General features: G+C 30.2%; 2 protein-coding genes across 2 annotated transcripts; one reads left to right on the top strand and one right to left on the bottom strand.

Annotated features, from left to right (window-relative positions):
* The first annotated feature begins 9,566 nt into the window (after window positions 1–9,566).
* On the top strand, window positions 9,567–12,135 carry LOC124938320 (growth hormone-regulated TBC protein 1-like). Its single transcript, XM_047478741.1, has 8 exons — window positions 9,567–9,941; window positions 10,015–10,654; window positions 10,743–10,859; window positions 10,959–11,137; window positions 11,221–11,314; window positions 11,391–11,468; window positions 11,544–11,645; window positions 11,717–12,135. Exons 2-8 carry the CDS (start codon window positions 10,190–10,192, stop codon window positions 11,852–11,854), a joined length of 1,173 nt encoding a protein of 390 aa, XP_047334697.1. The 5' UTR covers window positions 9,567–9,941; window positions 10,015–10,189; the 3' UTR covers window positions 11,855–12,135.
* Window positions 12,136–13,578: 1,443 nt separating this feature from the next.
* Window positions 13,579–13,896, bottom strand: LOC124939580. Its single transcript, XM_047480040.1, has one exon. It carries the CDS (start codon window positions 13,894–13,896, stop codon window positions 13,579–13,581), a length of 318 nt encoding a protein of 105 aa, XP_047335996.1.
* Between the last annotated feature and the right edge of the window lie 2,032 nt (window positions 13,897–15,928).

Below are 15,928 nucleotides of genomic sequence, written 5' to 3'. Positions count from 1 at the left end.
CTGTGTCCCCTGTTCATTGTGGATCTATTGCAGCGTTAACTGTCTCCTCTTGTTTAATCTTCATTGAATCAGTTCTTTATTTTATGGTATATGATTAACTGTCGATATATCTATATCATTTTATGAAGCAGATGTATTAGGAAATGATTAACTCTTTGTTTATGAAGTAGAGGTATATGATTAAATCTTTGAAATTTAGGTGAGTGGTATTAGAAAATGGAGAAGATAATAGAGTTATGATTAAAGCAGCTGTTATGAAATAAGACAGGAAGAAAGACAGTTGATAAATATTAAGCTTAAATTGTTAATATTGTGTTGTCTTGTGTGTTAGACTATGTTGTCATGTGTGTTAGACTATGTTGTCATGTGTTTTTAGTTATGTTGTCATGTGTTTTTAGTTATGTTGTCATGTGTTTTTAGGCTATTGAAAATGACCTGGCAAGACGCAGGGAACTATAAGGATTGTGGAGTATTCTGTATGCTGCACATGGAGACATACGAGGGAGATCCTAAGTGGACTTGTGGCATAACCCGAGCAAATGCAAACAAGAATATTCATTGTCTACGAATCCAATACCTATCGAGGATTCTACAATCCGATTCTAACATTTATCGGATGAACTTAAAATACAAAACCAGAAAGTTGTACAAAACCAAATTATCCGAAACAGTAATGTAATGGTTTTATGTTAGTATAATTAAAATATTTACTTTTTGAATAGTATTGTTAGCTGATCACCATCTTTCTCTTCAATTCAAAACTATTATTATATTATCTAAGAATGGTTAATTCAATTCAATGTAATGGTTTATATTTATAATTGAATAGTATTGTTAGCTGATCTCTTAAGAATGGTTTGTCAAAGTTGATGATCCTAGTTGTTGTCGTTATTGTGCTCTTGAGCCAGACACGGACAGAGGCAGCAAGAGTCCTACCGGAGTTCAGTTTTATTATTATTATTATTAAAAGTAGTAGTTAAATGGTGAATGAATACATACATGATGATTTTGGACATATTTTGCATTATATCATTTCATTTCAAAATAAGAAACATTTCATTTCAAAGTAGCAGTATATGTTGTAGAAATATAACATTTATGTACTCAGGACAACATAATAATAAACACAGGACAACATAGTACAAAATACAGGACAATATAGTATAAGACACAGGACAACACCGTTATGAATATGGGACAACATAACAACATAGTATTGGTTTCTAGAACCGTTATAATTTTTTACACTAACGTTATTTCTAGAACCTGGTTTCTTCTTTTCTTTCTAAATGTAAAATAATGATTTATTAAATTTCATTCATAAAGTAATGAATATAACATTTCTGTAACCGTTTTATTTTTCAATTAAATCGAAGTTAAAAAACAATTAAAACGAGAAATATATTGTCCAAAACAAAGTTATCATTGGGAAACATATTATTAAGCAAAGTTATCTTTTGATGTTTTCCCCACATGAATTATCTTTGGGAAACATATAATCAGATACATGATGTAATTGACCCGACAACAATGAAGTAAATGATAGTTGAGTCGAGACTGGATGGGCGGTGAAGTGTTGATTCCATTCCTCTTGCGTTGATATTAGAGAAGGATTACTTGTTGCGGTAGTATCCTAAAACAAAATAACAAACGAAGTATTAAAACATAGTGTAAAAAATATGACAAGATAATGTAATACATAGGACAAGATAGTGTAATACATAGGATAACATAGTGTAATACATGGGACAACATGATGTAATACACGGGACAACATGGTATTGGACATAGAACGAAATAATTGTTGACACTAACCTTATTTCTAGGGCTACATAAGACAAAAAAGAGAAATCAGCACAAAGAATACATGACAACACATGAACAACATATTACAGTAATACATGACAACATATTTAATAAAATGCAGGAAAACATATTGGATAAAACGCATTAAAACGAAAAAAAATATAGTTTAAAACACAGAACAACATATTACAATAACACAAATGACATCAGAATATTAACATTTAGAGCAACTTCAATATTTACACGGGACAACATAGTTTAAGACACGGGACATCATAGTTTAAGACACGAGACAACATAGAAAAAAACAGAGGACAACACAAGCCAACAAAAATATTAACAGTTTTATACAGGTTCTGGAAAATAACAAAAATATTAACAATTTTATACAGGTTCTAGCTACATATTGGTTCCTACACATAACAATCACATAACGACAGAAAAACGTGAATCCAAGAAACAAACAGAAGAACAATAAAACAAAGAAAAAAGTAAGCTATGATGGCAGAGAAGATATACCATTAGAAGAAGAAGCTAATCGGACGGTCGGACAGTGACGAAGACGAATCTAAACAAAATGCAAGGAGAAGACGACAAGGATGAAGGCAAAACTAAAGAACGGAAGGACGACGAGAATGAAGACGCAAGAACAGTAAGAAGTTAAACGACGAGGATGAAGACGAATCTAAAGAATGTAAGGAGAAGAAGCTAGACGGCGCGGATGAAGACGAATCTAAAGAATGGAAGGAGAAGATGATAAACAGCGTGCCGAGGGTGAAGAAAATGGAAGAAGAAGAATAAGGAGGGTTTTGTTTGATTAGCGGGAAATGATATGAGAGTTTGCTAAAGAGGAGATGTAATTTTTTTCTCTTTCCTCCGTGGCATGCCAGGTGGCATCGCTCCCCATTTCGTTCCCCCAATTCGTTCCCTATATCATTTCCCCTTGTGAAATTACTCTTTACTCATTTTATTTTCTTTTTATTCTTTTCTTATCATTCTTCACGAATGAAACACCATTAACATCAAATAAGCAATCGTAGGCTCCGACGACAGCTCCAGTACCGGCTCCGACGTCATTAACGTCTACAGTAGTACTGTCGTCAGTTTTGTCTTCCCTAATCTAAGATCCTAGTTATAATTTTCCTTCAATTTTTCAAACGCAGCAGCAATCATCCGTTCAAAGCTCTGAAGTGCGACCTCAATTCAACAGGCCGTGGCAGCTCCGTCACATTATACATTATACGCACTTTTCATCCAACACAAAATGTGATATAAATAAAATAATATATGAAAACATATAACAAAATAATTGTAGTGTAGTGGTAATTATTCTTGTTTGTCGTACAAGTGAGCACGGTTTAATACTAGATAACTATTTTTTAGGGTTTAGAATAAAACACATTTTATTTAGGTTTATATTTTTAGTTTATTTTATAAAATTGACTTGACATTTTTTTATTAAAGTAAATATATATCTTAAAAGAACAAGTAGTAGTAGTTTTAAATATTTTTTCACATTTTTTTCTTAAAATTTTCTTTTCAATTTATAGAATTTTTTTTTTTAAATTTCTTTTAAGGAGATTTTATCATTTAATAATGTAGACTTTATTTAGGTTTGGAAGAAATTCATTCATGCTTGAAGATGTATTCCAGCATGTCAAGATGATTGTGTGCTTATCATTAATTGAAGTATCCTTTTGTGTTGAACTTTTTCCTTTATTTGTCTTTCTTTTATGTATTATTTTTTTTGAAAAAAATCAAAACTAAGGTTCTCTAACTTGATTTTGAACTATATTTATTCTATTTTATTTTTTATATAAATTGATACTAAGTCATTTTTTAAAAATAGGAAAGAAAAATAGTGTATCAATTCTTTCTTTAATATGAATATATTGATTTGGATGGCTATTTGTACTATTTTACTTATGATAGATTTATCATAATTTATGATTATCTAACATTATTAAATTATTTTTTATCTGTATATAAATCAATCCAAACTTATTAAGCCCCTAAAGCATTTCATTTACAAGGTTTAATTATTTATTCAACTAAAGATAATTCGAGTAAAAATATTTGACTATATAATAAAATAAAATCACTAGAAAAACAAATATCTCATATAATTTTTCAATAAAAACTTATATCAACAAATAATCAAATTTTTAGATAAATGAGTTAATAATTCATTTTCCAATTAAAAACGTTTTAAATTAAAATATATATTTTTTTTATTCTCACTTAATTTTCCATTACACATGATTCTTTTAGGATTTGATCATTATTAACTATATATTAAAAATATTACTAACTTAAAAATGATCATGGTTACGTGCGTAAGGCATAGACAGATCTGAGATATTTTAGTATAGATTTATATATTTATTTATTTATTCCAATCCCATCTATTCTAGAGCATAGTATCCTTGTAATTGATAGAATAAGATAATATATTTAATTATACAAGTTATGTTACCAACTACCTATCTTTTCAATAGAATCAGCTCCGATCCAGATTAATTTTATAAAAAAAATTATTTTGATTATTTGTTTATAAATTTGGAGAGGCTTAAATACAATATCTTTGTATGGTATTAGGAGATCGGCAAGCTAATAAAAGTTATAAAACAACCTATTAAACAATATAATTGAACCCATTCAATTTATTTATCAAAATTTATATTCATTAAAATTTTAAGATAGTAGGCGCAATTTGACTTCAATTTATTTATATTACATAAACGATGATAAATGTGTCAATTTAACTAGGTGCAGGAATTTATCGTCTTACGGGCTCGAACAAAGGGACATTTCAAGAAGACTACCCTTATTGTCACTAGGCTAAAAGAGGGGAATACTCATTTTTTATAATATATATAGCTTTAATTTTATTTCAAATAAGAAGCTTTAGTTTCAAGCAAATATTAGTTAATGAATAAATGTATTAAGAATATAAACTCAAATTTAATTTTATATTTACAAGTTTTTAACCGTCATTTGTAGATCTGAGATGAGTATAATATACATTTGTAATAAAATAAATCTAAACAATCTATATATATATAATGATGCTTAATTTTTAAAGTGTCCGGATTGCCGGGTCGAGAGCTGTGGTTAATTTGGATACTTGGGTCGGATTGTGGGTTGACCCGTTTTTAAATTTAAAACAGTTAAAAATAAAATTAAAAATGCTAGAGGTATGTTTCGAACTTGCAACCTAACAAAACAAGTACAACTCTTTAACCAACTAGGCTACAAAGACTTTATATTTTAAATTCAACACCAAATTTGATAAATGCGGAACGTTTTAATATTAATATAAGTTTAACTTTTTAACTAACTAATCTATATATATAATGATGCTTAATTTTTAAAGTGTCCGGATGGCCGGGTCGAGAGCTTTGGTTAATTTGGATACTTGGGTCGGATTGTGGGTTGACCCGTTTTTAAATTTAAAACGGTTAAAAATAAAATTAAAAATGCTATAGGTATGTTTCGAACTTGCAACCTAACAAAACAAATACAACTTTTTAACCAACTAGGCTACAAAGACTTTATATTTTAAATTCAACACCAAATTTGATAAACGCGGGATGTTTTAATATTAATACAAGTTCAACTTTTTAACTAACTAATCTATATATATATAATGATGCTTAATTTTTAAAGTGTCCGGATTGCCGGGTCGAGAGCTGTGGTTAATTTGGATACTTGGGTCGGATTGTGAGTTGACCCGTTTTTAAATTTAAAACGGTTAAAAATAAAATTAAAAATGCTAGAGGTATGTTTCGAACTTGCAACCTAACAAAACAAGTACAACTCTTTAACCAACTAGGCTACAAAGACTTTATATTTTAAATTCAACACCAAATTTGATAAACGCGGGACGTTTTAATATTAATATAAGTTCAACTTTTTAACTAACTAATCTATATATATATAATGATGCTTAATTTTTAAAGTGTCCGGATTGCCGGGTCGAGAGCTGTGGTTAATTTGGATACTTGGGTCGGATTGTGGGTTGACCCGTTTTTAAATTTAAAACGGTTAAAAATAAAATTAAAAATGCTAGAGGTATGTTTCGAACTTGCAACATAACAAAACAAGTACAACTCTTTAACCAACTAGGCTACAAAGACTTTATATTTTAAATTCAACACCAAATTTGATAAACGCGAGACGTTTTAATATTAATATAAGTTCAACTTTTTAACTAACTAATCTATATATATATAATGATGCTTAATTTTTAAAGTATCCGGATTGCCGGGTCGAGAGCTGTGGTTAATTTGGATACTTGGGTCGGATTGTGGGTTGACCCGTTTTTAAATTTAAAACAGTTAAAAATAAAATTAAAAATGCTAGAGGTATGTTTCGAACTTGCAACCTAACAAAACAAGTACAACTTTTTAACCAACTAGGCTACAAAAACTTTATATTTTAAATTTAACACCAAATTTGATAAACACGGGACGTTTTAATATTAATATAAGTTCAACTTTTTAACTAACTAATCTATATATATATAATGATGCTTAATTTTTAATGTGTCCGGATTGCCGGGTCGAGAGCTGTGGTTAATTTGGATATTTGGGTCGGATTGTGGGTTGACCCGTTTTTAAATTTAAAACGGTTAAAAATAAAATTAAAAATGCTAGAGGTATGTTTCGAACTTGCAACCTAACAAAACAAGTACAACTCTTTAACCAACTAGGCTACAAAGACTTTATATTTTAAATTCAACACCAAATTTGATAAACACGGGACGTTTTAATATTAATATAAGTTCAACTTTTTAACTAACTAATCTATATATATATAATGATACTTAATTTTTAAAGTGTCCGGATTGCCGGGTCGAGAGCTGTGGTTAATTTGGATACTTGGGTCGGATTGTGGGTTGACCCGTTTTTAAATTTAAAACAGTTAAAAATAAAATTAAAAATGCTAGAGGTATGTTTCGAACTTGCAACCTAACAAAACAAGTACAACTTTTTAACCAACTAGGCTACAAAAACTTTATATTTTAAATTCAACACCAAATTTGATAAACACGGGACGTTTTAATATTAATATAAGTTCAACTTTTTAACTAACTAATCTATATATATATAATGATGCTTAATTTTTAATGTGTCCGGATTGCCGGGTCGAGAGCTGTGGTTAATTTGGATATTTGGGTCGGATTGTGGGTTGACCCGTTTTTAAATTTAAAACGGTTAAAAATAAAATTAAAAATGCTAGAGGTATGTTTCGAACTTGCAACCTAACAAAACAAGTACAACTCTTTAACCAACTAGGCTACAAAGACTTTATATTTTAAATTCAACACCAAATTTGATAAACACGGGACGTTTTAATATTAATATAAGTTCAACTTTTTAACTAACTAATCTATATATATATAATGATGCTTAATTTTTAAAGTGTCCGGATTGCCGGGTCGAGAGCTGTGGTTAATTTGGATACTTGGGTCGGATTGTGGGTTGACCCATTTTTAAATTTAAAACGGTTAAAAATAAAATTAAAAATGCTAGAGGTATGTTTCGAACTTGCAACCTAACAAAACAAGTAAACTCTTTAACCAACTAGGCTACAAAGACTTTATATTTTAAATTCAACACCAAATTTGATAAACGCGGGACTTTTTAATATTAATATAAGTTCAACTTTTTAACTAACTAATCTATATATATATAATGATGCTTAATTTTTAAAGTGTCCGGATTGTCGGGTCAAGAGCTGTGGTTAATTTGGATACTTGGGTCGGATTGTGGGTTGACCCGTTTTTAAATTTAAAACGGTTAAAAATAAAATTAAAAATGTTAGATGTATGTTTCGATTTGCAACCTAACAAAACAAGTACAACTCTTTAACCAACTAGGCTACAAAGACTTTATATTTTAAATTCAACACCAAATTTGATAAATGCGGAACGTTTTAATATTAATATAAGTTCAACTTTTTAACTAACTAATATATATATATATATATATATATATATATATATATATATATATATATAATGATGCTTAATTTTTAAAGTGTCCAGATTGTCGGGTCGAGAGCTGTGGTTAATTTGGATACTTGGGTCGGATTGTGGGTTGACCCGTTTTTAAATTTAAAACGGTTAAAAATAAAATTAAAAATGCTAGAGGTATGTTTCGAACTTGCAACCTAACAAAACAAGTACAACTCTTTAACCAACTAGGCTACAAAGACTTTATTTTTTAAATTCAACACCAAATTTGATAAACGCGGGACGTTTTAATATTAATATAGGTTCAACTTTTTAACTAACTAATCTATATATATATATATATATATATAGATATAGATATATATATAATGATGCTTAATTTTTAAAGTGTCCAGATTGCTGGGTCGAGAGCTGTGGTTAATTTGGATACTTGGGTCGGATTGTGGGTTGACCCGTTTTTAAATTTAAAACGGTTAAAAATAAAATTAAAAATTCTAGAGGTATGTTTCGAACTTGCAACCTAACAAAACAAGTACAACTTTTTAACCAACTAGGCTATAAAGACTTTATATTTTAAATTCAACACCAAATTTGATAAACGCGGGACGTTTTAATATTAATATAAGTTCAACTTTTTAACTAACTAATATATAATGATGTTGAGTAAATGGATAATTGAGTCGGATTTTGGGTTGACTCACCCATAAATTTAAAACGGTTAAAAATAAAATAAAAAATGTTATCCGTAATTTTTTTTCACGGTTTTTATATTATTACTCGTGCAAATGCACAGGCTAAATGCTAGTTTATTTTATAACTGATAACACAATCAGAAAATTAAAAAAAAAAAGTATAACTGACTAGGTTATTAAATAACCAACAACATTTAAACATGTAAATGTTCTTCTATAAATGAGTATGGATATTATTTTTGTACAGTTCAATAAATATTTTTTGTTACCTATTAAATTTAAAAAATCAAACTGAACCAATAAAAGACTAAATAGATATTAAAATGAAATAAATAATCTTTAACTTATTTAAGAGTAAGTGATTTAGATTAGTAATTATAGTTTCTAATAAATATAAACATTTTTATTTTTTCAATAAACACTAATTTCACATGTTTAAATAAAGAAAATATTATCACTTAGATTGCGCAAATTTACTGTTTGTGCATAAATAATAAAGTTTATTGACATATTTGTTTGCTTCACTAAGAATGTTAATTAAAATAAAAAAAAGAAAAATATCTAAGAAGACTTATTATTATATTACAAATCATGATTATAAATTAGTGTGAAATGTGTAAGTTAATATTTTTTAATTTAGCTTGTTTTAGGAGGGTTATTTAGAATTCTCTAAATAATTTCAAAATCTATCTTTTGATGAAACCGAACATAATCAAATCGATAGATCAAGATTCTTATTCGAGTTAATTGTGTTTTTTAATATATTTTTTTTAAACTTTATCATTTAAGACTCTTTATTATTAAAGTTATAAAATAAAGTTTTCTCTGAAGAGTTTTAAATTTATTATTTATGTGTCATATTAATGTTAGTAATTTAATTGTGATTATTTAAAATTATTTAAATATTTCAAAATCTAATCTTTTGAATTGAAAGCAAACAAAATGAGAATTTGGACACAACCCAAACAGGGGAAAATTTTGTAAAAGGACTCCTCCAATGTTAACGTTATAAAAGCACTGTTTTTTTTGTTTTGTTTGCAAATCTTAATCTATATCCAAACGCGACCTTAAGAACGCAACGACAATAGACGCAGAAATCTCTCGTCGGCCATAACGTTCCTCAAACATATTTTTTTGATTTTATATCTCTAATTCTTAACACCTTCCGTTTCTGGTCTGAATTCCGATACCCCCTCCTGGTTAATCCTCTTCTTCATCGTGCATCCAAAACCCAAATAAAAATTTCCCATCTTTATTTCCATCTTCCATTTTTCCTCTTTCGGAGGAGGAGAAGAGGGGGGAAAAAGATCGTCTTTTTTCCTCCAGGATTGAAGATATCTTTCTTTGTTGCTTGATTAAAGAAAGCACCCATTAAAGCCAATCCTCCTCCTCTCTCTCTCCTTTACCTTTAATTTCCTTCTTTCGTGTGATGTGCTAGAAAGATCTCATTTCTTCTTCATTGGGTACGTGGGTTTTTGTTCAAATTTGTTTTCAAGCTTCGTTTCGGGGGTGAAATTTGAAAAACTGTTTGTTTAGGTTTATCGTATTGGAGAAGTGGAGATTAGATTGACATTTGAGATAAGAAGCTAAAAAATCTCGACGTGCACATCTCAGAAGAAGGAAATCGTCATCTTTTTTGAAGCCTTCAAGATTGATTGACTGTTTCACGGTCTGAATTCTCCTCCGGGTATTACCAATTCTGTAAAGAAAGATGTTTGGAACTCATAACAAGAGGGGTTTATCCTCTGAATATCAATCTCATGTTAACATACTAAGGCCAAGCATCCACGCCAGGAGGGCTAACCTAACTGTAAAGTTCCAAGATATTTATGGATTTACAGTTGAAGGAAATGTGGATGATGTGAATATACTGAATGAGGTTAGAGAGAAGGTGAGGAAACAGGGTAAGGTTTGGTGGGCCTTAGAAGCTAGCAAAGGTGCTAATTGGTATCTTCAAGCTCATTTCTCATCAACCCTAAAGTTTTCAACTTTAGCCAATGCAGTTACCTTGAAGAGGCTCATTAGGAAGGGTATCCCACCCGTTCTAAGGCCTAAAGTCTGGTTTACCCTGTCTGGAGCAGCAAAGAAGAAATCAACGGTGCCTGAAAGCTATTATGATGATCTTAGCAAGGCAGTTGATGGTAAGATCACACCTGCAACGCGACAGATTGATCATGTGAGTTTCTTTTGTTTGATTGAATTGACTGTTTAAGTTGAATTCCAAAAGAAAATTGAAGAATTGATCAGTATGATTGTTTATTCAGGATCTACGAAGAACATTCCCAGGTCACCCTTGGTTAGACACACCGAAAGGTCATGCTGCTCTTAGACGTGTTCTTGTAGGGTATTCTTTCCGTGATTGTGAAGTTGGTTATTGTCAGGTAGGTGGGGTGGGGTGGGGAATTCATTTTTCATGTTCAAACTCGAACAACCGAAAAGAACATATAACCTTACTACTGTCTGTCTGTTTTGGTGTGCAGGGATTAAATTATATTGCAGCTTTCTTGTTGCTGGTGATGAAAACAGAAGAAGATGCTTTCTGGATGTTAGCAGTTCTTCTTGAAGACGTTTTGGTAAATGATTGCTACACGAATAACTTGTCGGGTTGTCATGTTGAACAGAGAGTGTTCAAGGATCTTTTAGTTAAAAACTGTCCAAGGTCAGTCTTTTTTCTTATATAATCAATCAAATGAAGCTGTGTTCTTTCTTTCAGAATCTTGAATGCTGGTTTTTGCAATGCAGGATAGCTAATCATTTGGAAGCTCTAGAATTTGATGTATCACTTGTAGCCACTGAATGGTTCCTTTGCCTCTTCTCCAAGAGTTTGCCATCAGAGGTAACTTAATTACTCGAAAACACCTATAACATTTTCAGTTGTATCTTCTTCATAAACTTTTTTTGAAAAATTGCAGACAACTTTGAGAGTATGGGATGTTCTTTTCTATGAGGGGGCAAAGGTTCTTTTTCATGTTGCCTTGGCAATCTTCAAGGTTGGTTGGGAAGGGAGGATCTATTTTTAACTAATTTGAATTAATTATTCTGATGGATATGTTATTGATTTGCAGATGAAAGAGGATGCTGTGCTTGGGGCTCACCATGTTGGAGATGTGATAAACATACTGCAGAATACAAGCCATCATCTATTTGATCCTGACGAGTTATTGACGGTATGATGATGATCTTTTCGAATGAAGACATACCCGATTATTGTGTGATGAATTATTTGATGTATATATAGGTTGCTTTCGAGAAAATTGGATCTATGACAACCACCACAATATCAAAGGAAAGGAAAAAACAGGAACCGGCTGTGATGGCAGAGCTGGATGAAAGGGAGAGACGGTTAAATTCATTGAGAGGGGGCGGTGTGAGATGAGGAACCAAATATCAAATATCTCGATCTTCTAGTGGTCTTCTTGATGAGGAAATTATTATTAAGAAGAAGAAGAAGAAGAGCAGCAAGTCTACATGTTCTGTGTAAAGAACACAAATTAAGCAAGAAAGAAATACAATTTTCTGACCTTGTGTAATGAGATTTCATTTTGCTTTTGCCTGGTTAGAAGATGATCTCGATCATGAGTCCTCTCATCCAGGTCATTGTTTTACATCTTGTTTGAGATTTGATCGAATAATTTATACATGAATAATTAGCTAGAATGCTGTACAATTTTCAATTCCTGATTTGCATATCATATCATATATAGTAGAGGAAGGAACCAATTAAAGGTTTGATTTGAGCTAATAATTTGATTATGAAACTGCAGGGAGAATTAGAAGATGTGGTTGGATTTGTAATTACACATTTTACTTTTCAAAAAAACTATTTTAATTTTCAACAAATAAAAACTTAAAACTAAAAAAAACCCATGATTCAACATGGCTGAGGGAGGGGTCTCCATTAATTATGATGAGTAAGTAGTTGACTCTGTCTAGTGAGATTGACAAGACCCCAAACACCATCATTAATTGTACCTTTTTAATTTCTATCCTCTCTCCCAACTGAATGTTATATTTTATACTATATAGATGCTTAATTATATATATTCTGCTTATTCAGAAACACTATAGAACTTTTATTTATTTATTTATATGTAAATAACATGTGTGGTTAATTTGTTGGAATACATAAAAAAAATGCTCCCCTTCTCACTGTCTTATTACTCTCATGTAACTCTCTAAATATTAATGGTCTTGTTTGAAAACACTCCAATATTAGAGTTGGGTTTGGACAAAAAATTTTAGTTTACCTTCAAATTATTTTTTATTTTTAATATCTTATTGGGTATTAGTTTATATAAAATAATGTTTTTGATTTTTATTATATAATTATGTATATATTAATAAATTTAATAACATTTGTTTGTTCAACTTCAATTTCACTCCATCTCTAGGTGTTCCTATGAAATTTGAATAGCTTGTTGATTTTTTCCGCTAATAATGATTTAATCCATCGACAATTTCATATAGCTAAAATTAAAACAAAAAGATTTTTTTTTAATGTAGTAAGCTAACCTAACTCCCTCAACTTAATTTGTTTTAATTGATATCGAACTCTTTTAGAAATAAATTTTGTTCCTTAAAATGAAAAAGATTAATTGTATATAATTTATGAGCCAGCTAAGCTAACTAGGTGAAACCAATTTATGGGTAATATTTTTACTTACATGACCAATATTAATTTGTGAATATATAAATAATAATGTTTGGTATAACTTTATTAGTTAGTGGAAATAAATCATGGTCATATGTGATGTGGGTGGGGTTCTCTATGTTTTTGGGAAGTTATTTACTAAAGTAGGTCTCAGCATATAACTCAATCACTTTTAGATTTATTGATTCACAGAATTTCTCCAGTTGCCCAAATTACCCATCAAACAAAACATTTAATTCTTAACAAAACAAAAAAAAAAACACAATTATTAAACCTTCAACATCAAGAAAGATCAAGAAAAAAAGGATAATATTTGTATATATACATTAATTATATATAATAAGGTGTATAATGAACTCGATCGCCCTCTTTATATATATATATATGCACATGACATTTAAGAAAAAACTGATCGCAGATGGAATTAGAATTATTGGGCGTTAGCAGCGTTACAACAATATGGCGTAACGCATGCTGTCGTTGACCATGAGATGATTCATTTCCGACATGAGACCCATATCTCCGGATGCCCAAACACTGTCAACGCCGCCACCGTTGGGTTGAGTCGATGACATGAGACAAGAGAGTGGAGCTAAGACAATGGTAAAAATGACAGAAATACCCTTATATCCATGTCTCCTCCTCCTGCGGCCCTGAGGTAACTCGACTAGGTTTCCGGCGGTGGCGAGGATGGTCTCGTCGGCGACCCGGCGGGTCTTCTTCATGTTTCCGATGGTACCCATCATGACGGCCAATATACGCTGCATTAATTCAGTTGAAGGATCGATCGATCGGAGCTAAGCTAGCTGTTAATTAATAATTATTTGATGAGTTAGTGCTACTACTACTACGTTACTTATATATATAGGGACATTTTGCCTTTTTCATCTCTCCACTTCATATTTTTTTTATAAGGACATTTATTTACTCAATCGGTCCCCTACCATTAAAATTTTATATAGTAATTAATTCCAACAAAAATAAATGAGGACATATTAATTGATTGTTATACAAATTAATTTGAAGTTATTGAAATAATACATTAATTATTTTAATATTTTAAAATATATTTTAATTAAGTATATATTAACAAATATTTTTCGTTCAAATTCAGCTACATTCCAGTTTCTTGTTTTCAAATATGCCCAATTATAGTTGAATTTTTCTTTTCATCAAATTTTAAGAGACATTAATTTATAATGATAAAATAAATTTAAAATTTTAAATAAAAGATATTATAGTATTTGATTAATGAATTGAGCAGTGTTAAGAAAGAAATGAAATAATATTTAATTATATTTGAATTATTTTAAAAAATGAAAAAAGCTAGGGTTATACATGTGGATCTTGAGATAGGTATTGCAACTAACTTGATTTGTAAAAATCTAAACCCATAAAAAGTATAGAAGGTAGTTGGTAAGAGACGTACGTGTTTGGTTGAGGATAAATGAGAAGTGGAATGGGGTTGCTAAGAAGACCCCCATAAATGCAGTTATGTGATCAAGGTTGGAGTGGCGGTGCATGCGATCAATTAAAGCTATTATTGATCACCATCATCATGAATTCATGATCACCCATCATCATGAATTCATGATCATATATCATCATCATGATGGATGAGAATAAAACTAATGATAATGATGATATATATTAGAATTAGAGAATATATATATGATTATATGTAATTGGTGGAGGTGATCATAGTGCTTGTTCCTATCAAAACCTTAATTAGATTTGCAAATTGTTTGTTAATTGATAGCTAGCTAGCTTTTCAGTACTATCTTTCTCACATGAGCACTTTCACATCTTGTTTGATCAAGGGATTATTATTATTGGATTCTTTTGAAAAAAATGAAATTTATTTGATGAAAAACATGTTATTTATCAAAGAATTAACTAGAGCTGAATTTAATATATATTTTTTTTATAAAAACCCAACATCTAACAAGCTATGAGTGTCTGGTTTTGTGGGGTCTGCTCCTGATCCCATTTCACACCATACCCATAAACCAATATCATTTACTCAAATTGCAATATTTCAAGTCCACACTTCTTTTTTAAATATATATATATATATATGCACTAATATCTATCCCCATGCACTCTTATTTCATAAGCACTACAAGGAGGACTAAGGAGGGTGTCATAAATCCAATCCTAATTGACAGAAGGAAAAAAGGGGAAGAAAAATTACTCCAAGTCAACATATATAATTCATTATAAGCAATATATAGACAATAATCAAGGCTATATTGAGTCAAGGCTAGGTATAGTGGACTCGATGAATGATGCATGAGACTAAACACTCAAACCCAAATTTATGGGAAACTATATATTGTTTTGTGGAAGTAGATTATGACACCATGCAGATGTTTCTTGAAGTAGAGCGTGCTGATGACGTCAATTTGCGCCCGAAAAGAGAGAACATCATTTTACATTCACGAATTTTTTATCGAGGTATAATGTAGAGAAAAAAACTATTTATGAACCTTGCAGAATTATTATATAATGCAAAATTAGTGAGAAATAATTATATCATCAATTACCTCACCAAGAGTTCAAGGTAATTTAGTGGTAAAAGTCAACGATACCAAAAAGTCATGAATTCGATCTATAACTGTGGATGTCATTCTAGTTTCTTCTTTACTTATCAAAATAAATAAATTATATCATCAATTAAACTAAAGACTTATTTTTCATTTTTATAGTAATTGACCTTTTTTCTTATTAGTTTAGCTACATCAATTGTAGCAATGGAAAATGAGTAATATCCTATCATGAGTGACACTAATTATTTTC

The sequence above is a fragment of the Impatiens glandulifera genome, chromosome 5, assembly GCF_907164915.1.
Source record: "Impatiens glandulifera chromosome 5, dImpGla2.1, whole genome shotgun sequence".
Taxonomy (NCBI): Eukaryota; Viridiplantae; Streptophyta; class Magnoliopsida; order Ericales; family Balsaminaceae; genus Impatiens; species Impatiens glandulifera.
This window is presented reverse-complemented; position numbering and strand designations above follow the sequence as displayed.